The sequence below is a fragment of the Acomys russatus genome, chromosome 19, assembly GCF_903995435.1.
Source record: "Acomys russatus chromosome 19, mAcoRus1.1, whole genome shotgun sequence".
NCBI classification, from domain to species: Eukaryota; Metazoa; Chordata; class Mammalia; order Rodentia; family Muridae; genus Acomys; species Acomys russatus.
In genome coordinates, this window is record NC_067155.1 from 57,681,824 (window position 1) to 57,707,881 (window position 26,058).

The 26,058-nt window shown below is 42.6% G+C and overlaps 1 protein-coding gene across 4 annotated transcripts in view; it reads right to left on the minus strand.

Annotated features, from left to right (window-relative positions):
* The window catches only part of Med13l (mediator complex subunit 13L), a 213,432-nt gene that overhangs the window by 171,410 nt on the left and 15,964 nt on the right, over positions 1–26,058 (minus strand). For 3 of the 4 annotated variants that reach the window (XM_051161616.1, XM_051161617.1, XM_051161615.1), the window contains exon 2: positions 6,356–6,593. In XM_051161616.1, coding sequence (XP_051017573.1) covers positions 6,356–6,593 — 238 coding nt within the window. Of the gene's footprint in view, positions 1–6,355; positions 6,594–26,058 lie in introns of those variants that run through there. The other variant, XM_051161619.1, reaches the window with a different exon arrangement.

Below are 26,058 nucleotides of genomic sequence, written 5' to 3' on the forward strand. Positions count from 1 at the left end.
CAGGCTTCAGCTCCAGCACTATTAGTGACATGAAAACCAGAAATGTCTTCCCCACTTTAGTTTCCAACTGGGGCAGCTACATTTCATATACGATGGACAGTGACAAATACAGGGGGATCTTGTGTGGGGACCTCGCTCACCCATAAAATCTAAGCTCTTTTCATAAAGCCCAGTTTATGTCAAGGACATATATGGCCTTTCCTATATAAAGGAACAGTGAGACACGATGTCATTTGCCAGGGGAAAAAAACAAAAGTGCCAAGAAAGCCAAGACCTACTCTCTACACATATACCCATGTGTCTAATGCCTTTCAAATCCAATGTTCAGATTCGCAGCTCTTTCTTGAATTTGGCCTTTAGCTCTAGTAACATGTAAGAAGTCTTCTGGTTTTCCACATTTATACACTTATATTGGCCTCCCTAAATACGGGCTACAAACAATTTTATTGGGCAAAGAAATCTTTATATCCTTGTAATGTATAATAAGCCCAACTAAATCTTAAAAGTGTGCTACGGGCCAGGCGTGATGGCAAATGCCTTTAAGCACAGCAGAAACAAGCAGATCGGAGTGAGTTCAAGGCCAGCCTGGTCAACAAAGGGAGTCTAGGACAGCCAAGGCTACACAGAGAAACCCTATCTGAAAAAAAAACAGAAACAAAAACAAAAAAAGTGTGCTATGGACAGACCAAGCCATTGACAGAAAAAGTAGAAACCAGTGGGCAGGGGAAATGGCCAAACAAGGAGATACTCAAAAAACGCCAGACAAAGACCAGAGCACACAACATACACCTCACCAAAATTACTCCCACTCACGCACGAAATGTAATTTACCTCCTGCCAACCAGCACCCCGTCTGTTTAATGACAACCCACACATCATCACAAGAGGCTTTCCAGGCTGGAAGGTGGCCTGGCAGCAAAGGGTGCCTGCTGCTCTGACAGAGGTCCCAGCACCCACCAGGTGACTCACAGACACACACGTCCATCTTTGAGAGAGATCCACAGGCTCTGAACTCCTCAGGCAACTGCACTCGTGTGCAGAGATCCACAGAAGGGTGCAAACATACATATACCGTAAGAGATTCTTAGTTGGGGTCACTGTATATAAATAGGGTTTTCATGTCAGTGGAAAGATATTAGACCATGACGCCCCAGTTACCAATAATAAGCCCCAAATCAAAACTTTATTTGACTTTTCCCTAAAGCAATAATTTCATAACTTTGCCAATTGGTTAATTTTCCTATCAGTGGAACATGACCCTTCCCCTCACATTCTAGCTCACTACAATCTTGGTATAAATGTCTCGTTTTTCTTTTTAAAAAAACTAATTACATGGTTCAGTAAGTTGCCTGCAGTATCACACTGATGTTATTTACAATAGAAAGTTAGACTTCAGCTTGCTCTCTCAATTTCAAGCATGTTTAGCCTAATAATTCTAGTTCACTGAATCTTTTTCTATTCTTCATATGAAAGCATTTGAGTCAATATCTTTCCATAATTTCACAATAGTGGTTTGTTACTGATTAATAAATGTCACTTCTGCTAAGGATGTATAACTTAAGTCAGCTATGTAAGTGAGCATACATGTCCACACAGACAGTGAAAACTAACCACTTTAATGCTGGAAAACTAACTCAGAACAAAATATAGGAAAAGAAAATTGCAATAAAAATGCTTTAGAGCTGTGCGATGGTGGCGCACACCTGTAATCCCAACAGTCTGGAGGCAGAAGCAGGTGGATGTCTGTGAGTTTGAGGCCAGTCTAGTCTACAGAGAGAGTTCCAGGACAGCCAGGGGGGCTACACAGAGAAACCCTGCTCCAAAAAACCAAAAACGGCTGGAGAGATGGCTCAGAGGTTAAGAGCACTAACTGATCTTCCAGAGATCCTAAGTTCAATTCCCAGCAACCACATGATGGCTCACAACCATCTATAATGGAATCGGATTCCCTCTTCTGGCGTACATGAAAGCAGAGCACTCATATACATAAAATAAAGACTTTATATAAATATATTTTTGTATAAAAATATTTTTAAAAAACAGAAAATAGAAAAATAAAGTATGTTTTAGGCCAGGGGCGGTGCATACTTCTTTAATCCCAGCACTTGGGATCCCTATGAGGTTAAGGCCATCTTGGTCTACCTCTCTCATATATTCTTAATAGTGTTCTGAGCATAGCCCAGTGTGTGTGCCTCTTTTACACCCCTTTTAGACTAAGTTTCTCAAGCTAAACTCAAAGACAGAGCACTCACACAGCCAAAAAAATGACTACACACACTCACTGGGTGCCCTGCTCTGACATGTGGTAGCAGTCACCACTCTACTTAGAGCGCACAGCAAGTCAAAAACAGGCTGTCCTCTTCACACAACCGTTTGGAGAAGGTGCCAGTCGGATGACTCAACAGATAAAAGTACTTGCCATGCAAGCCTGCAGACCTGCAGCCAAGACCCAAAACCCACAATGGAAGGAGAGGACTCTCAGAAGCTGTCCTCCAATCTCTATAACATGTCACCAGTGGCACATGCATGTCCTGCAACATGCACACCCATATTAAAAAAAAAGTGGAGGCCCAGACACATTTCCTATGTGTGTTACCTTTGCTACCGTGACATTCTGTTGTTCCCTCATTGCCCCACCCAAACATTAACACCAGAAAATGTAATTATTTCAGCTTGAAAGCAGACTTTGGCAGCAGCAAGCACTAACTGCTGCACAGAACAGAGTCGACCCTCATCGCTGAGCTCGTGGCTGTCGGTGCAGTGCAGCGGCCGACAGCTACAGTTGTAGAGTGAGGGCTGTGTGTGCGAGCTTGGGGCTTCATTAAGTTCAGCATCATAATCCAATTTACAGGGAGGAAACTGAGACGACGATCAGCTAAACAAACTGACCAAAGACTCCCAGCTGTTAAGTGACTATGCGGCTCTGGAGACCAAGCAATCAGGAGCCACACAATGCCCCCACAGAGCAGGCTCTGAGCACAGCAGTATCTCCCCTCACAGGGCTCCAGAGCCTTCCAGCATTCCAAGTACACTGTTATAAATCAACCCCTTGCATCCTGGCGGAGTGCTCCCACTCCATAAGGCTACTTTACCACAGTGTACTCATGGGTGCTGAGGCAGCAGTGGTATTTACTAGCACCATGTCAAGGTACAAAACACAACCAAAAAACACTAGCAGTGCAGTACTTCAGTGTCCCTGTTAGCACTGCAATAGCACTGCCCTGTGCCTAACACTCACGTCTGCTAGCAGGACTCTGCTAAAGCTTATTTTACCTAAAATAAAATACCTCTTAAGTAGACTGGAAAAGGAAGCGTTTAATACTCTCAGTTCTAAGGGAACCAACAGGAACTGTCCCTCTGATCGTTCCTGGATATTCTACACGTCACCTTCACCGCCATTATGCCACTCACTTTTCTAATTAAATTTCACATATCTCCTAATAGTTGAGCCATATAATTTACTCTTTCAGCCACTTTTACATGCAAAAGAGGACAATTTGTGTGACTGGCTCTAACACCATTCCCAACATTCAGCACACTTAAAGAAGACGACACTCAAGGATGCTGTGGCTGCTCAGAAAAAGCACATACTCCACAGTTCTCAACAGGAAAGAGCATGCAAACAAGATGCCATTCCTTTAGCAAGAGAAGGAAAGCCGTGCTGAGACAGCACATCGGCTTCATGCACACAGGCAAACAGCAAGTACACCAACTGCTCTATCTGTCCTCTTCCACACGGTCATTCTGCTGTCCTGTCTAACTAAAACGTAGTGCATTCATAGGCACTGACGCACGCCTTTAACCCCAACACTGAGGAGGCAGAGGCAGCCAGATCTCTGTGAGTTCGAGGCCACCTTGGTCTACAGAGTGAGTTCTAGGTCAGCCAGAGCTACTAAGTGAGGCCCTGATTTAAAAAAAAAAAAAAAAAAAAGTAGTGTTTTTATGGTTCAAAAAAAAAAAAAAAAGGTTTAGGGCTGGAGAGATGGCTCAGCAGTTAAAAGCACTGTCTGCTTCAATTCCTGAGTTCAATTCCCAGCAACCACATGGTGACTCACAACCATCTACACTGGGATCTGACGCCCTCTTCTGAGCACTCAGACATAAAAAAAAAAAATTTTTTTTTAATTTAAAAATAAGTCAATCTTTGCTTAATTCTCTACCAAAGTATACTCAAGTTAATGAACTTCGGGTGTGACATAAACCACTAGGGAAAAAATAGCAGCCAAAGTTTTAGCTCGGTGACAAGCTGGTCTCCGAGAAAAGCACCTACTCTACTGTCAGGAGCAAACAAGCTCATAATTAGGTGGGAGGCATGGACTCTCAATTGTTACAAAGCGAATTAAGGGATTAGGAAGGAGAAACAGAAAATGAAAACCCAGAATAGTCACCAAAAATAGAGGACAAGGGCTGGGAGATGGCCCAGCCGGTGAAGCCAAGCTATCTGAGTCTAAGCCGTAGGACACACATGATAGAGAGAGAACTCCACAGCTATGCCCTCCCACAGCAGATCAATCGACGAACCGCTCAATCAATCAATATTAGTTTAGATTAATAGGTCACTCAATCCATCAATCAGTGTTAGGTAAAATATTTTTTTTAAGATTAAAAACTAAAGAAGAGCTGGGCAGTGGTGACATTCGCCTTTAATCCCAGCACTCAGGAGGCAGAGGCAGGCGGATCTTTGTGAGTTCAAGGCCAGCCTGGTCTACAGAGTTCCAGGACAGCCAGAATTTCACAGAGAAACTCTATCTTGAAATCTCAACAAAACAAGTCAAAACTAGAAGAGAAAAATGCTTAAAACTATAATCATTCACATGTGAAAAAATTAAAAGAATGCAATTTTAATATTTAAACACAAATGTAGCAAGGGCCACCTAAAAGCCCTTAGAGACTCTGAAAAAACAAAACACAGGTGGCATAGATCTCTAACTTTGCCTACACACAGGTTTTAAGGTGGACACAACTTCTGAGAGTCGGCTGCTGAGCCCACTATTAAGCAATCTCACCTAAAGAGAATGTCCATTTACAGAACAAACACCAAAGTATCAGGAGAGAGACTTGCAAGCTCAGGGTTAGCTCTAGTCCACTATGCTGTACTGCCCCCTAGCTGCTGTGGCAGGAGATCCACCGACCAAAAAAGAAAAGGAAAAAAAAAAAAAAAAAAACAGGGCTGCCAACAAGTTTTGAAGAATTTGGCAGGAAATCCTTTAGGCAAATTTAGAACCTTTCAAACAGACCCACAAGAATACACTGGAATTTGTTTTCTGTCTTCCTGCAATAAAGAATAAGAACATAAACTAACAAAATATCTCAGCAATGCGTGCAATACTTCAACCACAAATTAACTAGAGTATAGCTTAGGGTCCACCGCCCAGGTGAGAAGGGCCTGCAGCCCTCTCCACTGAGAGGTAGGCTAGCCAAGTGTGGTGCGCAGCCTGTAACAGCACTCCGTGAGCCTGGGGGTAGTGCCAGCAGCACGGAAAGGCCTGGCTCAAAAACATCAACACTGGAATTTGTCTTGACTTAGAAAATTCTGTAGGATATGAACTAAAAATCGTTGGATAGAGGAGTAAAGATGTCTGCCAGAACTCAAAAACTGCTGATAACGTTTTCTGCATTTGTAAGTGCATAGTAAATATAAGTAGCAGTTTAGACTGACAAATATCTTCCATTCAAAGCTTCTAGATGTCAGATGCAAATTAAAGTCAAAAATTAGTTAATTAAAAATTAGTATTTCTGGACTCAGTAAGGGAAATATGCTGAGACACTTTACAGAAAGTTATCTTTCTCCAAAACACTACCCAAGGCCAATTCGAGCTTTGTGCAGTAAAGGCTGCATTAAATCTCGATGTTCTCAATTGGCCAAGAGTTGAGCTGGCAAAGTCCAAGTGGAGTGGGCAAAGTTCTTGTTCAAAAATCTGTCTTACTAATTACTCACAACTCACTGTTAACTTAAAGACAGCGGGCCAGAGCCTTCTCCACCCAAACACAGCACAGCAGGTATGCAGTCCTTTCCTCTAACACCACCAGTTTCAGAGGTGGTGAGCGCTGCATCCCAGTGTGCAAGGGGCTAGGCCAGAAGGAGCACTTCAGGTGTAAGCTACATGGCAACTCCCTGTCTGTAAATAATAACAAAGTAAATGATTTTATAAGATTCTGATTTTCAGCACGCCTTGGGAAGGACAAGGGACTTTAAGGGAAAGGGAATGTAGGAAGAGGAGAGGGGAGAGTGACAAATATACTGTTGACTGACGCCTGGGATCTCTGTTTTAAGCAACTCTTAACATGTCCAAAATTTATCATTTTTCAGAAAACTTTGATATAAATAATTTTGAAGGAAAAACCAAACCCTTACCCTGCAGCTCATGATGTATCACGCCCACTAGGTTGGGTTCGTCTCCCCACCAGAATATCCACAGCTCTTTGCAATCTGGCTTGACGTCACGACGCCATACACACAGCAGGTTGGCTTGTAGACAGCGGATGAAACTTAACAGGATTGGATCATCTTGGGCTGGGGCTGAAATTATGGGTCCACAGTCCCCATGCCCTCCAAAATTGTACCTACGCCATTTGATTCCTGTGAGTTCAGCCTGAAAAACAAGAGATTTGCAATAGTTTTGGTTTTTCTTTACTTATAGAGCATTAAAAGCAAGCTGATAAAATAAGCATTCATCCTCAACTGCACACCACTGAAGGGCACACATCAGGCCTTCTGGGCTGTGGGACAGGGATGTGGGGAGAATTTCCATCAAGACTTCTCCAAGCTCATCGTGGTGAGTACAAGATAAAATAAGCCAGTAATCAGTACATGCTGCTGAAATGTTTTTCATTTGCCTGGCCAGTTACTGTAAAATACCCATATTTTTCAAAACTATTTTCAATTATTACTCCCTATTCAGTTTACAAACTATACTTATTTTACAAGCAAATAAGGGGCTATAGAGATGACTCAGCAGCTAAGAGCACTGGCAGCTCTCAGAGGACAGAAGTTGGAATCCCAGCACCCACTTGGTGGATCACAGCTCCCCTTAACTCTAATCCCAGGAGAGCCAGTGCCCTCTTCTTCGTATATACGGGCACAGGTCACACCCAGTGAACATACAGACATGCATGGCAAAACTCTCATATATAATTTTTTTTAAAGCTTTTAACCAGGTAAAAGCCTTGGCATGGTAGCGCATGCCTTTAGTCCCAACTCTCAGGAAGCAGAGGCAGGCAGGTTTCTGTGAGTTCACAGCCAGCCTGGCGTACAGAGTGAGTTTCAGGGCACCCAAGGCTACACAGTGAAACCCTATCTCAAAACAAAACAAAACCCTTCTAAATGTTTTAATGTAAATAAATAAAACAAAATTTTAAAAATAAGTGTTGAAACATAGTGGTGTAAGCCTTTAATCTCAGCACTCAGGAGGCAAAGAAAGGTGGAACTCCATGAGTTTGCGGCCAACTTGGGCCGCAAGATGTACAGGGACTGTCTCAATGTCATGATGACAATGATGATGACAAAAGTACAAATTGACAGTTCCTAACACAAAAATCTGACACTGGAAATATTCCTAAATCCACACTTTGGAAGTGTTTGAGATTCACATATTCCCATTAGTGACAGCAAGGCAGTGAAGTGTACATCAGCAGCCCAAAATCTGAAATCTACACCCTGACACATCTGGTCCCAAGGACTTGGAATAAGGGATTCTTCCCCAGAGAAAGACACTCTTTCTTCCAAGAAATTTCTCGCTCCCCACCTCAGCAGCTAGCTCAGGACGTGGAGTTCACACCAGGGCAATACAGCAGCTGAAAGGCTCCTCTGAAAGCAGCTGCTAACAGACCTGACAAAGCACTGAGCAGCAGCTAAGGCATATTACTTAGCGTGCAGCATAAGATCCCTGACTCCTTAGCAAGCCTCTGCTGCGGTTGAGCCTTTTGTTTGTTTGTTTGTTTGGTTGGTTGGTTGGTTAGTTGGTTTTTTGAGACAGGGTTTCTCTGTGTAGCCTTGGCTGTCCTGGACTCACTTTGTAGACCAGGCTGGCCTTGAACTCAGCGATCCGTCTGCCTCTGCCTCTGGAGTTCTGGGATTTAAGGCGTGCGCCACCACGCCCGGCAGGCCTTTTGTCTTTTAAAACACATTTTAAAACATGGAACTTAAAACACACAAGCAGAGGCTGTATGCCCGGCTGTGCGTTCCACAAATTTCTACTTTCAGGTTTGCTGAAGCTTCTGCCTGATGAACTGAACATCAAATACAAAGGAGAGCAGAGCTCCTTACTCAGGTAGCTGTAGACTGGAACCGTGCACCGGTCAGAGCACAGCTGGCTCCCCACAGTCCTTCTCATACAGCCCATGGATCCCCAGCCCTCCAGCCCCTTCCCAACAAAGCCAGCCACTGTATAGAGCACAGGGCAGGAAAGTAACCATCTGCAACACAACTGAGACTACCCAGGTGATAAAACAGCCAACTGGCACAGTGGTCACATTCAAGGGGGAAAATAAGCATATTTCTTTATCCCAAAGAGCAGTTTAACTTCAAAAGAAAAGCTATAAAAACAATAATCACACTAATACTGTCTGGAGCTCAGAAATCTACCTATTAGTCTATAGCTGACATAATGGGCAATCTTTTTTTAGAGATTAAAAAAAAAAAAGACTCGGGGGGGGGGGGGAATTAGCAAAAGAAGAGGGGGGGGGAGGGAAGGAGAAACAGGACCTCACTACATAGCCCTGGCTGGCCTTGAACTCATTATGCATGCCAGGCTGACCTCTCTCTCACAAAGACCCACTTGCCTAAGCACTAGGAGCAAAGGTATAGGCACCAGGCCTGGCATCACTGATATTTACAGCACGTCAGGTGGACTCGGGAGATGAGTTGACTGTTAAAGAGAAAGCCCATCTTAGGCACACGCAAACACTGCATTTATGTAAGGCCTGGGCAAACAAGCCATCCCTGACACCAGAACAGCCCATGAGCCCTCAACACCCGCAGAGGTAACTCTTATCCCATGGCTGCTCCCACCTTCTCAGTGCTGTGCCCACACCCTTGTGTAGCTTTCTGTTCAAGTCCTGTAGTTTCCTTTAATAAAAGGACTGTCGCTGTACTTTAATCAGAAAGCCTAACATTAATTTCTAAATGTGAAAGGAGGAGATGAAATAAAGACAGAATAGTTCGAGTAGGAGAAGATATGGAGAGCATTCATCACGTCAGCCAAGAACATGCTCTTACGCCTGAGAGCCCTGGGCAGGGGACGGGGAGAGACAGGGAGCACCACACACAGTGCGAATCTCTAGGATGACAGTGACCTTGGTTCAAGTGCTAGAAAATTAGGGCACATTAGAGACCTGCACACTTGGCTAAGTCTGTCCCCAGGAAATCCACGCATGGTGACTCACTCACTAGAGCACTTTCACCTATGACACCCTCGTGGTTCAACAGTCAAATAAATATCTGGCTGATTCTAAACTGTTTTCTAACCCTGGTGCTCTAGCCCTGGCATTTGCACTAACTTCCTGTGCCTCTGCTCTCGGTGGCAGAGGGGAGCCACTGTCACCTGCTGTGCTCCTTACAAAGCTGCCCACACAACAGTGTGCTGAAAGTGCCACAGACTCTGTAACTAGTTCAACCAGAGGAACTGGGAAACTTCCAGTTATTTCAAAACATTCAGTTCCTTTGCTTTAAAGCTAAAATTAAGTATTATAGCAATCTTCCTTGAAAAGTCTTACCACCTAACAGATGACTAAGATAAAGCTAACACTCAGAGGCTTGTTTTAAATCTTGAATCAGTGTCTCATAAGAGCAAAGTTGAAGTTACCCAAATGCTTCGTCCCATCATAGACTCTTTGTCGCTTCCCAGGAAGCATGGGTGTCAGTTCTGTTCAGTAAGCCCTGGTGGTGCTCCACATCCTCTCAGCCCCAGATATGGAGCAAAATGGCTTTGGAAGAAACTTCAGAGATGAAACTAAACAAAGTCAACACATGCTCCTAACTGTTGAGATAACTCACCGGCCCTCTATTTATTTATTTATTTACTTACTTACTTACTTACTTGCTTATTTTTCTCATCTTTCATTTAGTATTTATTTAGTGTATAGAATTTTGACTTCTGGGAGTCAAAGAACAGTCTATGGAAGTCTCTCTCCCTCCACCACATGGGTCCTAGGTTCTCAGCCTCAACAGCAAGTCTTTTATCTGCTGGGGCATCTCACTGACCCTGTTTTCCCCATTTCTGACAAATACCTAACTCTAATACTCAAATTTTCCCATCTATTCACTTCAAAGTCTTGGATGAGCACTGAGCCTAATGCTCAGGTACATCTCTGCAGAGACAGGAAGCCTGCAAGGCGATGACCTGCGGGACAGAGGCCTTGGAAAAGTGCAAAGGAGAATGCTCACTTAGTATGTGTAGCCACAGGTTCAATCCCTCACTCTCCCAAAAGAATTTTTTGAAGCAAACCTTTAAGTACCTCTATACTCAAATTATCCTAGATATACATTTATGTTAAAAATAAGCAAATGCATAATTACATATAAATTCTAAAAATACAAAACAAAAAAGATAGATTTTAATATCCAACAAACAAACGAAGAATTTCCATCTCAACAACCACCAGCATCGTGGCACACTGGGTATCTGAGTAACACTGAGAATGTGAGTTCTCCCCATAGGGCTCTGGCCTTCCAACCACACAGCTAAACAAGTTAAAACTCCTAACATTAAATAATTCATTCACAACCATAAACCTGGCAAATGACAGGTCCCAAACATAGGTGGATTTAAATCACAACTGAATTGGAAACATAAATTCTTCCCATTCTGCCATCTCCTTCATAGGGCTAATGTTAAAAATTAGCCCTGGAGGATTAGAAAATAACACAAAGAAACCGTCACGGGCCCAATTTAGCAATGACTAGAGCTCATGGCCATGCCCTCTAATTTAAGAAAGTCCACGGCTCTTTCCGTAGTCTTCCTGGGGCAATAAAAACAACTTCTAAGAGTGGCCACACCATCCCAAGAATCAAGAGTCTCAGATAGTTACTGCCACAGGCATCTACCTGTCATCATTGGAAGACAGTATATACAGTCCTTCTTGGAAGATATGTTTGCTTGTGTGTTTTGTTTTGTTTTGTTAAGAAACTACCTACAGTCCAGGCATGGCCCCAGCACTCGGGAGGCAGAGGCAGGTGGATCACTGTGAGTTCGAGGCCAGCCTGGTCTACAAAGTGAGTCCAGGACAGGCAAGGCTACTCAGAGAAACTCTGTCTCGAAAAAACAAAAATAAATAAGAAAGAAAGAAAGAAAGGAAGGAAGAACCTACTACAAGAAAGAGGGGATGGAGAAAAGTGTGTTCAACACTGTCTGGCATCTGTTACACAGGCAGTGGAAGGTTTTCTGAAAGATGAACTGAACTGGTAGGGCCTGCCCGCATGAAAAGAAAGAAGGCCACTAGAGTCAGATCACGGCAATGCTACACAGGTAGATTAAAACAGAATCAAGACAAATGCTCTTCCCAATACCATATACCCAACTTAATGAGATTTTATGCTGATTCTTTGTCTTAGTCCTTGGTACAAGGCTTTCACACAGGATGGTTCATGGTCAGCGTCGTATAGCTGCAACATGGCCCCAGAGTTAAGACTAGATTCAGTGATCCTAACAGAATAAAACCTACATGTTTGTAAGAATGAACCAAGGTTTAACACCTTGAAGCGAATACTGCAGGAGACAAGAAATGCAGGTGTGGGCCTGCTTTCTCCATGCTGTGCTTCCATGACATCAGGGGCCTCAGCTTTAGGACTAGAAAGGGCCTCGGCTGACCTACATACTAGAAATAAGCCCATCTCCTGCCCCAAACTAACTCCATCTCACTGGCAAAGGCAACATGCAAATGACACAAACCCTTCCCAGACATCTCAGAAACAGGAGTGACAACATTTCGAGAAGGTACTGAGATTTAAGAGACCTACTGGGCTGAAGTGGAGTACGTAGCTCCGTGGTCCAGCATTTGCCTAGCACGCGCACAGCCGTGGGAGGGGGTGGCATTCATCTCTTACTGCCAACATGAATGCCCTAGAAAATCTCAAGTGTGCCCTTACCCTCTCTCCTTGCTGTGACAGAACTACTACTCTAGCAGATTAAATCACCTCACAGATCAACGCCAGCAAAGAAGAACAAATGTAGCACACAATGGAAAGCTTTTGTCACAGCTCCCGGTAAGAAGGGCAGAGGAAACACACACACACACACACACATCTGCTTCTGCTGTCTTTAAACCACACTAAAGTGTCAATGAAGAAGTTGGTTTCTTTGGGCTTTTCTCTCCTTCCCATGTTGAATTCACAACAGTAGGTAGAACAAGAAAGAGCGTCTGTGTTTCAAAACCTATGAAGCTGCCCCTCAGGAAGTAGAAAACGTGGCCGGGACACGAGGGGGAAAGGTGAGGGATGGTCGGTTAAGATGGCTTCTTTCTGTAGGCTAGAGAAAAAGTGTCAGGTAAAGGTAAGAAGCCTCTGAGAAAGCAATGCTCAAAACCCAACTTTAAATCACAGTATATGAGCCAGGATCTTCCAGGCACCCTCACCATATGCCTCGCCCTCACCTCATGGCTTCACCACAGCCTCGATTCTGAATATAGCATGGCCTTCATACATGGTACTGCACACACCATCACACCACACAGCATTAACCAACACTGCCTACAACACCTCAGCTCAGCTCCTACTGTGCAGACAAAGCTCTTTCTCTCATAGGCACATGATACTTTCAGAAACATCAATAGGCATCAAATCAGCCTCTCTCCCATTGGTGGTTGGTACAGGAAGGCCCCACAGACACATGGATTTATTTGAATGCTTGGTCACTAGGGAATGGCACTATTAGGAAGTGTGGCCTGGAGGACAGCAGTTACTGGGGATGGGCTTTGAGGTTTCAGATATTCAAACCAGGCCCAGTGTTTCTATCTCTTCCCTGCTGACTGAACTAGATGCAGAACTCTAACTCCTCCAGCACCATGCCTGCCGGAACGCTGCCATGATCCCTGCTATGACCATGATAATGGACAAAACCTCTGAACCTGTAAAACAGCCCCAGTGAAATGTTTCCCTTCATAAGAGTTGCAGTGGTCAACAGAAACCCTGATTCTCCCTAGCGTACTCAATTACAACATTTGACTTTAAACGTGCTGCTTAAGTCCCTGAGTTTCTTTTGCTTTTGTCTTTGTTTTGTTTGTACTTCTAGTTATGTGTATGTGTCTGTGTGGTATGAGCATGTGACTGCAGGTGCCCCCAGTGGCCAGGTGAATCAGATCCCCTGGGCGCCTGATCGGGAGTTAGGGGTCACTGTGAACTGCCTGGTGTAGCTGCTAGGAATGGAACTCCAGCCCTCCGCAAGAGCAGCACTGACTCTTCACAGCTGTGCCATCTGTCTGTCTGGCCCTGCTAATGTCAGTTTCATAAAGAATTGTTCAGTCAAATTTTGGCTTGGGATTAAGGCTGGAATTACCAACTATTTATGAGATGGTCCTAAGTATACTTCTGCCCTTTTGTTATATATATATAACAAAATATATATATATATATATATTCAAAGTAGCATATTCAAAGTAGCATTCCCAGCATTGACAACTATACAATACAAATGTATCTATCAACTCTACCTCCTGCACTATCAAACGATTCAGCTAAGAATTAATTATTTGTGTAAAAAAGAAAAAAATAAGTACACCTACCTCACAGGTATGGAAATTTGCTTTCATCTTTAATAAATAGTAAATTTATAAGCATGCCAAAAAATTATTTCAAGGTAAATATATGGTTTGGGTTTTTTGTTTGGTTCGGTTTGGGTTTTGGGGTTTCTTACAGTTATCAGTAAATGTTTGGCTTATATACCTATCTTATATATCTATGTGTCCAGGATCACACAGAAGTTTCTCTAGCAATATACAATTAGGAAGAGAAAAAGTTTAAGAAACTTTGGGTTAAGATACATAGAAATGCACTTTAAAAAGAAAATAAAAGGGTCGGGCAGTGGTGGCGCACGCCTTTAATGCCAGCACTTAGGAGGCAGAGGCAGGCAGATCTCCATGAGTTTGAGGCCAGCCTAACTACAAAGGAATCCAGGACAGCGAAGGCTGAACAGAGGAAGGAAGGAGGGAGGGAGGGAGGGAGGGAGAGAGGGAGGGAGGGAAGGAGGGGGGAAGTCGGTCAGGCATAGTGGCACACTTGGGAGGCAGAGGCAGGGAGATCTCTGAATTCGAGGCCAGCCTGAGACTGAGTTCCGGGACAGGCAGAGCTACAAAGTGAGGCCCTGTCTAGAAAGAAAAGAGGAGTGGGGGTGGGGGGAGGGAAGGAAGAAAGGAAATTACCGTCTCCAAGTGACACAGAAAAGGAGAAAGTAATCAAAACATAGCAAATAGTTCAGACATCTACTAACATGAACAAAATGTTAACCCTGAACCTAAGCTAACCCAAATTACTATATAACTATGTAAAACAGACATGAAAGTGGTAAAACATAGGAAGAATGAGCTAAATCATGAAAGATTACTTAGTATTTAGAAATAGTATGGAATTGAGAAAAAAGCACTTGCCTAAGAAAGTAAGAAAGGGCCAGGAACTGTGATACAAGTCTTTTTTTTTTTTTTTAAGATTTATTTATTTTATGTATATGAGTGCTCTATCTGCATGTACAACTGCATGCCACAAGAGGGCATCAGATCACACTATAAATGGTTATGAGCCACCATGTGGTTGCTGGGAATTGAACACCGGACCTCTGGAAGAGCAGACAGTGCTCTTAACTAATGAGCCATCTCTCCAGCCTGAGAGGAAAGTCTTAAACTTCGTACAACTATCTTACTGACCAAGACCCCAGCACATAGCTATATCTCAGCCACTATTTACTTTGCAGTTGGAGGCAGGCCTTTACTAAGCTGCTGGGGCTAGCCTTGAGCCATTCTGCAGTTCACAGAAGCCTAGAACTTTCAATCTTCCTCCCTCAGTCTCTGGCACCTCCACACACAGTCTGAGTTTCATGTGAAAACTTAACTCTGCTTGAAAACAAGAGGAATAAAATTTAAACAAAAATAATCAAATGTAATAATAAAATATAACTAATACAAAGTTACTAATAATGTTAGTTCATAAATATTTTACAAAGTTATCCTACACAAATTCCTAAGCTTCAGAATTTGGTGTCCCATAAATTGTAATACAAAAGCCAAAAATGTACTGATTTATTACGAATATTTTAAGGTTCATTAACTTGTATGGGTATTCTGCCCACGTGTATGTCTGTGCACCACTTGCATCCTAGTGCCTTCAGAGGCCATAAGCCATCAGATCCCTGGAACTGGAGATACATACATACAGTTGTAAGTAATGTGAGCCGTGTAAGTGCTGGGACCTGAACAAATCCAAGTCCTCTGCCAGAGCTGCAAATGCTCTTAACTGTGAGCCACCTCTCCAGCCCTCATTATTTTTGAGACAAGATCCCCTTCTGTAGCCCAGGCTGACTACAGTACACAGCTAAGGAAAACCTCCAATCTCTGCAGTCTCCCTCCCTGAGTTCTGAAATGCCGAGTTAAAAGGCATGAGCCACCACTCCTGGCTCCACATGTTGTTTATTCATTATATGTTACTGTTGTCTGTTTTCTTCTCCATTTTATCCTACTGAAAACCAGCTAAACAAACAGACACTTCTAGCTACATGCTCCATCCCATGTGGCTCCGCTCCAACTGCTGCTGGCCAAGGAGGCTCTTGAGAACATTTGGTGATGAAACAGCTAGCTCCTATCAGACTGGTTATGTCCATGCCCTAAGAAATACAATGTAATGCTCCATACAATGGGGAGTTCAGTATAAAATTGTGACTTTTTTAAACTTTATTTTATCTTTGAGAGTTTTTGCCTGCGTGTACATGTGCATGCTTGGTGCCTGTGGGGCCAGAAGGCGGCACTGCATCCCCTAAAACTGGAGGTAGAGATGGGTGTGAATCACCATGTGGGTGCTGGGAATCAAGGAAGTCCCTTTAACCACTGAGTCATCTCTTCAGCGTGAAAAGGTGATTTCTAACATATACATTTACCAATTCAAAATTTTTCTCTTCATTACAATTTTCCTTTAATCCCTTAGTTTCCCAGCACTAATTCAAAATGAAAAACAAGGACTGACAAGGTGGCCAAGCAGGTAGAGGTGTTTGTCACCAAACCTGATAATGCAAGGTTGACTCCCAGAATCAACACATAGAAGGAGAAAACTGACTCCAACAAGTTGTCCCCTGACTACTACACATGCATGAACAAAGGCATATAAGTATGTATGCATATATATGCATATGCAAATAAATTAAAACATTAAGTAAGATTTCAGATAAAAATGATTTATAAACATTATAGATAAGAGATAAGTTCATAAGCTTAAGAACTATTAAGTGTCCCATAAATTGCATTTAAAGGCCAAAAGGCTACTTTGTTTATCTGGTTTAGTTTATGTATGTGTACCAAGTGCAAGCATGTTTGCAGGTATGTGTGGACATGTACACATTTGTTTGCCAGAGACCAGGCTCAGTGTCACCCACCATTTTCCCCCTGAAACCTGACATACTACCAGTTAGACTAGGTTGGTCCACCTATCAGCTCTGGGATTACAAAATTGCATCATGCCCAGACTTTTTATGTGAGTTGTTGGGATCAAACTAAGGTTTCTCCTGCTTGCAAAGCAAACCTTTTACCAACTGAACCATAAATCAAAGCTGGCCACGGATCCACAGACGCATAAATGAGTGAAGTGAGTTCTGAAGTTTTATTTTTCATTTCAGCACAGTTATATTGTATGATTTCATTCCTAGTTATATGTGTGTATCTATGCAGAGTGCAATTCTCACAGAGGCCAGAAGAGGCATCGGCTCTATTGGAACTGGAGTGACAAGCAGTCATGAGCTACTCAAGGAAGATGTTCAGACTAAACTCAGGTTTGTGGGAAAGCACTGTGTGTTCTTAAACATGGAGCCACCTCTCTAGCACAAACATGGATTGTTATTAACTGAAAGCTTTCTTTTAAAAAAATGTTTTAAAATAATTATTTTTGGGTCCAGGCTCTTACTGTGTAGCCCTGGGTGGCCTGGAATTACCTGTGTAAACTAGGCTGCCCTCCAACTCAGAGATCTGCCTGCCTCTCCCTCCTGAGTGCTGGGATTAAAAGCGTGTGCCACCTAGTCTAGCATTTTAAATCAAGTTAATAAAATGTAATAGCTAGGTTCTACACAACAGTTCTAATTTACCCGACACTACTGTTTTGCTTCTAATTCCTAGTGCCACACTTTGGAAAAACATGCAGCAAAAAAGAAGTAAGTTGACAGGCAAAAGACTATGTAAGTGAGGAAATATAAACACACTCTATTGCTAGAGGCTACCTGGCTTCGTGTGCAATCCTCTCAAGCAGATTAAGACAGCAGCAAAGACATAGTAAAGAGTGAATCATAATGTAAGAAAGACTTGAGTGAGCCTGACGAGTAGCTGAGATGACCCCGAGGGTCCAAAGACTGATGTGCAAGGTGAACTAGAACTTCCCACCACAGTTGGCGAATTGTGGCTGTACAGTTGACTGCTATTTTTGTAAATAAAGTTAGCACACAGCTGTGCTCACATACTTCCAGATTGCTGGTGGGCACTTCCACACTACAGCCAGTGCTGTAGCTTAGACCAAATGGACTACAGCCTACAATAATGGCTCTACGCTAACCTCTGAAGTAGGATGGCATCCACAAAGGAATGAAACATTTAAAATATAGATGAGGCTGCGGATGGCTTAGCAGCTAAGAGCACTAGCTACTCTTTCGGAGGACCTTGGTCCAGTTGCCAGCAGCAATATGGCAGAGCATACCTGCAACAGCAGTTCTAGACAGATACACCATCCTCCTCACGCCTCCAAGGGCGCTGAACACACATGGTGTACAGGCATGTATGCAGGCAAAACACCCACACACATATTATTTACCAATTAGTTAATTAATACTTGAGCTTCTTCATGGATGCCATTTTTGTTCAAAGAATTAACTAATTAATTCAATTTAAAGTAAGGTTCACCTGAATTGTTCCCTTACCATAAATAAACAGAAAGCTGGGTAAAAAAGATACAATTTCCATCAGACTTTAGCCAATAAGCAGGACAAAGCTAGGCTTCCTAAGAGAGGGCAAACGAAGAGGAAGGCTTTCTAAAAGTTGAGGGCCTGGAATCTGAAGTAGATAACCAGAAAGAAAACAACTATGCAGGAAATCCATGTTACATGGGTTCTCTGGAAACGTCCTAAGCACGGAACTGAGCACTAAACAGAGTCAATAAGGCCGAAGACTAACCATGCTGCACTCTGTCTGGAGACCCAGAAGGGCAGTGTCCATAAGCAAGAAGCCAATCCCAGCATATGACTACAGTAATGCGACCTAGTAGGCAAGCCTCAGAAGACAGCAAGCCAGCTTAGCTGCCAGCAACAGCCACCCCCAACACACATGGAATCAAAAAGGACAGCACAGACTGACGACAGCCCAACAGTCAGTGTGTAGCAGTCAGAGGGAGAGAAAGAGAATACGGACAGACGGACCCACCCATTACTAGGACAAAAACCAATGTACAAAGACAAAGTGAAAATAATAATGTTATTAGTAGACAGCACTTTTAAAACAGCTGTTATAAATATGGTCCAAAACTTCAAGAAAAATACAAACATACAACAGAAAACTCAATGTCTAAAGGTCAAATACACAAAGTCTGAAATGAGAAATTCACAGAATACGTGTTGGGGGAAAGGGCTGAACACATGAATGTAGCTCAGTGTGGGACACCTGTCTCGATGCAGGAGGGCCTGAGCTCAAACCCTGTAAAACTGCAGTAGGCACAGACAGAAATGAAGCATATGACACTACTACCTAAGCCAAAAAAAATCTACAAAACTCTAAAGCTAATGAGCAAAGCTGAAGAATGGCAGCCAACAATCTAACACACCCCAGGATTAAGGTCCCAGCATATGGGGTGTAGTAGGCACTGCACAAAAGATTGATGAACAACAGCTAAACTAGCTACAAATTTAACGAAAACAAACATGAAGCAGATCATCTAGAGATTTCATAAAAACAAGGAGGTCAGTGAACCATAAACAACATAAACACAGGAAACCACATCAAAATGAAAAATTTGAAAACAATGATAAATGAAAATTCTTAAAAGTTGTCCAAGAATGGGGCGGGAGAGATGGCTCAGTGGTTAAGAGCACTGACTGCTCTTCCAGAGGTCCTGAGTTCAATTCCCAGCAACCACATGGTGGCTCACACCCATCTATAGTGAGATCTGGTGCCTTCTTCTGGCGTGCAGGCACACATGCGGGCAAAATAGTGTATGTAATAAATAAATAAATCTTTTTTTTTTAAGTTGTCCAAGAAAGATATTACATAAGAGAAGACCGAATATTAAATTAATATTAAATGCAGACTGATCAGAAGACATGCATGCTGGGTGCTAGGATACGGCTCAGCTATGAGAGCATTTGGACTAGGTGAGGCCCTGGATTCCATCCCCAGCAGAAAGGAGTGGGGAGAAATGAAAACCAGAAAACATTAGAAAAGCACATTAAAAGAGAAAAACAGATCACCAAAACCTGCAGGTCTGTAATTGTAGATTAAGGGGGGAAATATATGTATTTCCCCCTAAATGAAGGCAAATGGAGCCAGGTGTTGTGGCACATGCCTTTAATCTCAGCATCTGTGAGGCAGAGGCAAACAGACCTCCAGCCAGCACTGTAAAGTGAGACTTCGTTTCAAACACACAAAGGTAAATGGGCTGGAGAGACGCCTCACTAGTTAAAAGCTCACACTGCTCCCACCGGGGACCCACGCTCAGTTCCCAGCACACGCATCAGGGCAGTGCAAGGCCTCCAGTAACCACAGCCGCAGGGATCTATCTGATGCCCTCTCTCGTCTCCTTGGACACCTGTACTCACAAACATGTACGCACACATACACACAATTAAAATGTGAAATGAAACATCTTAATAGAGGTAAAATACAGAGTAATTTTTGAATGAACAAAATTCAATGTGCTTACACTAGAATAAACATGTTTTTTCAAGTAAAGGGGAAAAAAAAAGATACCAGATAAAAACATTCAATGCCAGAGAAAGATATATAAACACATAAATTTAAAAAATAAAAAATAGATTGTAAGAGAGCTTTAGTTGCTTAAATAACATTAAACCTGACTCCAAGAGCATTACCACTACTAGAGTAGAAAAGGAATTTTGCAATAATAAAACTGTCGGCTTGGGGCTGGTGAGATGGCTCAGAGGTTAAGAGCACTGGCTGCTCTTCCAAAGGTCATGAGTTCAATTCCCAGCAACCACATGGTGGCTCACAAACATCTGTAATATGATCTGATGCCCTCTTCTGTCCTGGGGGTGTACATGCAGGCAGAGCACTATATACATAATAAAAAATAAATCTTTTTTTTTTTTTTTTAATATTAGCTCCTGCCACCCGCAGTGGCACATGCCTATAAGCCCAACACTAGGGGAAAAGGCAGGTGAAAGCCACTTCCAAAGCCACCCTGGGCCACACGGTGAGACCAAGCCAAGCCGGGCCTACCTAGAAATCCCTAGTCTCTAAACAACAAAGTTACTCCAAGAAACACAAACCTCAAGTGAGTCAGCACTAACAGAGCTTCAAGATATGAAGCAGAATGCTGAGAAAGAGGCGCAGGCACGGGAGGAGTCTGTGACTGCAGGAAAGTCACTGAGGGAAGCCTGGAGCAGCGCTGCTACCCAACAAAGCAGCACAGACCCATATAAACATCTCATCTCAACAGCAGCAGCAGCAGAACACACTAGTTTTCAAATGACATGGAACACTCCCCTAGAAGAGCCATATGCTGTGCCAAACGCACAGTGTATTGTTAAGATTTAAAAACCCTGAACAATATTAAATTAGAAATTAACAACAAAATCTGTACTGTCTTTACCCCTATAAAACCCAGAATTTAAATTCCTAAAAACACATGTGCAAAGAACAAAGTACTTTGAGTTGATGACTGATTCTAATACGTCAAAATGTTTAAGACGTAATTAGTGTTCAGCGAGACCTCTAGCTTTGATACTTACACCAGAAAGTACAGCCAGAGTTCTGCCTCTACGTTTCTACAACTAGAACTTCCAGAAGGAAGTTGAGCAGAATAAACAGAAGGAAACAATGTCAAAAGGTAAGAAATGTAAACAGACTAACAACCACAAATCAGCAAAGCCAAAAGCTGGTTCATAAAAAACATCCATAAACCTGACAAATGTTCTCTAGCCAAAGTTTTGCGCGTAAAAAAGACAACTTCCAATACAAAAGTGAAGAGGCATCTTGGCATACCTCAACACTGAGAAGGCAGGCTGGCTACAGACAGCTTTAGGTCAATAAAGACAGCCAGTTAAAGCCGGCCATGGTGATTCACGCCTTTAATACCAGCACTCGGGAAGCAGAGGCAGGCGAATCTCTGCGAGTTCGAGGCCAGACTGGTCTACAAAGTGGGTCCAGGACAGCCAAGGCTATACAGAGAAACCCTATCTAGAAAAAAACAAAACAAAAAGAGACAGCCAGTTAAGTGAAAAGAATCCTGAAAAAAAAAGATCACACATATAAATAAACAAATATTTATAAAATTAACAATAGGTAAAACTTTCTCACTAAAAAAATATATACTGCATACATGCCCTAAACAGCCAGGTGTGGTGGTGCACACCTTTAATCCCTAGCACTTGGGATGCAGAGACAGATGGATCTCTATGAGTTCCAGGCCAGCCTGGACAACAATATAGTGAGACTCTGTCTCAAAAATAAAGAGGCGAGGCGTGGTGACACACACCTTTAATCCTAGCACTCGAGGCAGAGGCAGGCAGATCTCAGAGAGTTCAAGGACAGTCTGGTCTACAGAGTTCCAGGACAACCAAGCTCACATAAGAGACCATGTCTCAAAAAAACACAAAAATAAATAAATAAAAGTAAAATGTCTTAATGGGGGAAAAGCTAATTTAATTGGGGAAATATTAAAAAGTCTAGAGTGGCTGGGCGGTGGTGGTGCACACCTTTAATCCCAGCACTCTGGAGGCAGAGGCAGGTAGTTCTGAGTTCAAGGCCAGCCTGGTCAACAAAGTGAGTCCAGGACAGTCAAGGCTACACAGAGAAACCCTGTCTTGAAAAACAAACAAAAAGTCTAGAGTGGACATCATGGTAACAGAGGACTTTGTGCCTAAAATGAAGAGGAAAATGAAGGTCTACACCCTGGACTCTTTTATTCAAAACTGCATTGTATGTCCCAACCAGTGAAGCACAGCAAGAATAAGAGAGAAAAGACTGCTTGAAAAAGAAGATTTGAAATGACTTATCTATAGACACTATAATACGCATTTAGGAAGACCTCTACAAAATAGTTACAACACATTACAGAGGTTAGCAAAGTCAGTATACACAACAGTAAATACATTTCTAAATATGAGCAGTAAACAAGTAGAAACATTTTAAATATTTCTTTTAAAATAGCATTGAAAAACATACACAATTTAAGGACAAATTTAAGTACTTGTTTCAGATCTAAAGATCTCTAAAGCTGTGAAGCCAGACACGGTAGCGCCCACCCATAGCCCTGCATAATCCCAGCAATGGTGGCAGAGGCAACAAGAGCCCTGAAAGAACTGGGCTACCCTGGGCTACTCAGGAGACCATACTGTAAAACATGCACCAACTGGAGGCAGAGAGGAAAGGAAAGCTGGTAGCATAGCTCTGGCAGAATACTTGCCTAACCCCCACCTGAGTGGGATCCCCAGTAACACAGAGACAGGAGGGAGGGAGATCTGTAATGGGATCTGATGCCCTCTTCTGGGTGTGTGTGAAGACAGATTATTCATATCCATTAAAATAAATATGTATATTTTTTAAAAAATCAACCTATACTGAAAGGCAAACTACACAGAAGAGCCAAAACAACTTTATTTCTTCTCTGCAGCAAGGAAATGGAATCAGCCAGTTGTCTTTGGTACACAGACAAAATGGGACAGGGGGAGGAGGTCCCCCTCAGTCACAGTCTTAGGGAAGGGGAGTAAGGGGAAATGGGAGGGAGGGAGGAATGGGAGGATACAAAGGATGGGATAACAATTGAGATGTGATATGAATAAATTAATAACATATATATATATATATATATATACACATATATATATATATATAAAAAGAAAAGGGCAAATCAGTATTGGGAGGGAGTATGTGCGATGCTCACAATGGACGTAGACAGGATACAGCTCAGAAATCTGTACAACTGAAGAAAACAACTTTAGTTTTAAACTGGGGAGAGGGGTGCTAATAAGCAAATCACAAGATATGTAAATGACATAATATGCAAACAAAAAGACATTATACTTCATTAATTATTAGTGAATTGCAAATTAAAATCAGTTAGTACTACCATCCTCTAAAGAGGCTAATTTTTTTACGATTATTACAGTATGTGTGTGAGAGAGGGAAGGAGGGACAGAGGGGAGGAGATAGGAGGGTGACACACATGTGTATATAGGACAATGTTGTGGAGTAGGTTACGCCCTTCCACCTTTATGTGGATTCCAGGAATGAACTCTCAAGTCATCACCTGCCTTGTCCCCAAGACATTGAACTCTATGATGTAAAAATGCAGACAAGTACAGGGCATGCACAACTGGTGAGATATCCAATAAATAATTAACATCTTTTAACTTTGGCACTCACTGAAACCTCTACTTTAAGAAACAAAAACACTAAAATTAGTACATTAATTTTCACGGCCCTTAATAAATGAATGTGCATTGCAAACTGTGGTACATCCATTCCAAGAACGACTTCAAAACAAGGAAAGGCATGCTTAACCAACGGTATGAAGACAACGGCCCCACAGTACTCCAGTTTCAAAACAAATCCAGAAGGCAAAATTATTGTCCTGTGACAGCAGGTGTGTGGTTTGAGGGTGAGAGAGGCTGTCATGAGGACGATCTGACTACAAGGGCGCTCAGAAGCCTTTCTGCAGCAAAGAGGCCTCTCTCACCTCCTACAGACTGCACTCCTGCATGTACAAGAAACTGTGCTGTTCTGTGATGTACACATGACAAAACCCATGAGAGTACACACTTAAAATTGGGTGCACTTCCAGTTTTTAAAAAAAAAAGTTCTCTCTCAATAAACACATTCAAGTTTATGTGTTGGTACAGTAATCCCAGTAGACAATCTCAAAGACTGCACGCACCTCCAAGAGACTGTGGGCATTGTCATATTTTCCAGGTCTGTCCACTGGTTTCCCTTTGTAGCGTCAGCACTTGGGAAGAAGACAGGAAGACCGTGAGGTTGGGGCCAGCCTGGGCTATACAGTAAAGTCCTATTTTTCTTTTCTTTTTTGTTTTTTAAATTCAGCACTAGTGTTTTCATTTTTTCCTTGAGACAGGGTCTCCCGTCTAACAACAACCCGTTAGTAGTTAACTTTGCGCAAGGAGAATTCTTGTGACACTGTGGCTCCTCAGTGATGATGACTCACTCAACAGCAGCAATGTCCTGAGTCCAGCGCTATACTTCCTGGAGAAGCGGCATGGTTCACACACATGAACTGCCCTTCCCTCCACGGGCTTCTGTCTACACAGCTCAGGGTGACAATGCACATTTAAGGAGCCTTGTGTGTAAGTTTTCTACAGGGACTATCCCTGACACAGATCCACCATGAAGAACAGAGTCTGAGACGCCATCTTGGACCTTACACAACTAATGAGAGTCAAAGGACAATAGAGTGGTAAAACAGCAGTTCCAATGTCTGCCTCCAGGGTCTTGTTATAAAAAAGAAATTAGTTCTGGTCATTTTAGGCTATTCATGTACCTTTAAATAAGCACATGTGTGGGCTGCTGGAGTAAATCATTTCTGATAGGAGGACATGAGTTATGGGCTCTTTATTGTAAAAACTAAACCACTGTCTATGAGCTCTTTCCAGACGATACAGTCACACAGGTTTTTACCTTCCTCACCATGAATCAAAACAATTAGCTATCCTATGCTTCCCCTTTCTAGATGATAAAAGTCTAAGAGAAAAAAACTATTGCCCGTCTGTATGAAGCAATCTCAAGCTGCATTATTACTGCATTAATCTCTGATGAAACTTTTTTAAAAAGTAAACTGTATCATCACCCCATTAATCTCAGGCAAATCTATATGCCCCAATGATTCCTGCTGGCATGCTTGCACTGAATTGTGTGAACTATGCTGTTAACTGGACTAGCTAGGAGGTGCATCCCTGAAGTCCTGGCAGAACAGGACCAAGGCACAGGCTTCACAAGGCTCAGGCCTGCCCTGTGACTTCCAACACTTGAGGGTTTTTTTGTTTGGTTGGTTTGGTTTTGGTTTTGGTTTTGTTTTGTTTTGTTGGTTTATTTATTTTTATCCTGTGTGCACTGGAAGTTTGTCTGTGTGTGTGTCTGTGTGAGGGTTCAGATGTTGGCATTACAGACAGTTGTGAGCTTGAGGTTCTTGCCTAGGTTTTCTCCTGAGAAAACAATGAGGTGAGGGGACCTGTGCACCCTGGCAAGCAGCTGCAGCAGCAGGCCATGCAGTTTCTGCTCAGAAGAGCACAAGCTGGAGAGACTGCAGGTACGGGAAGGCAGCCTTGGGATGCAGCTCTCTACCTATGCAGGCCAGAAACTCTGGGAAGAAAAGGGCCTTTGTAAACATTAAATACTTTTAAAAGAAAAATCTTTATATTTGCATAAATATTTACAAAATGTTCATAATCTCACTGAAAATCAAAAACTCAAAACTTAAAATACTGAGATATGTTTGCTCAAAGAAGAAAACATAAATTGAGCAATTTCCAGGATAGGTAAGAATAGAAAAGCGAGAAGTATGCATTGTCTGTAGGAACATAAACTGCCTTGCTCTTTAAGAGCTCAGGGTTGTAGCTATCAAAATCTAGTGTTTAACTAGTATTGCAGGGGGGAAAAAATGAAAGCATCTTAATGTTGCTTATAATTGGTGGTTAAACAAGTAACAGG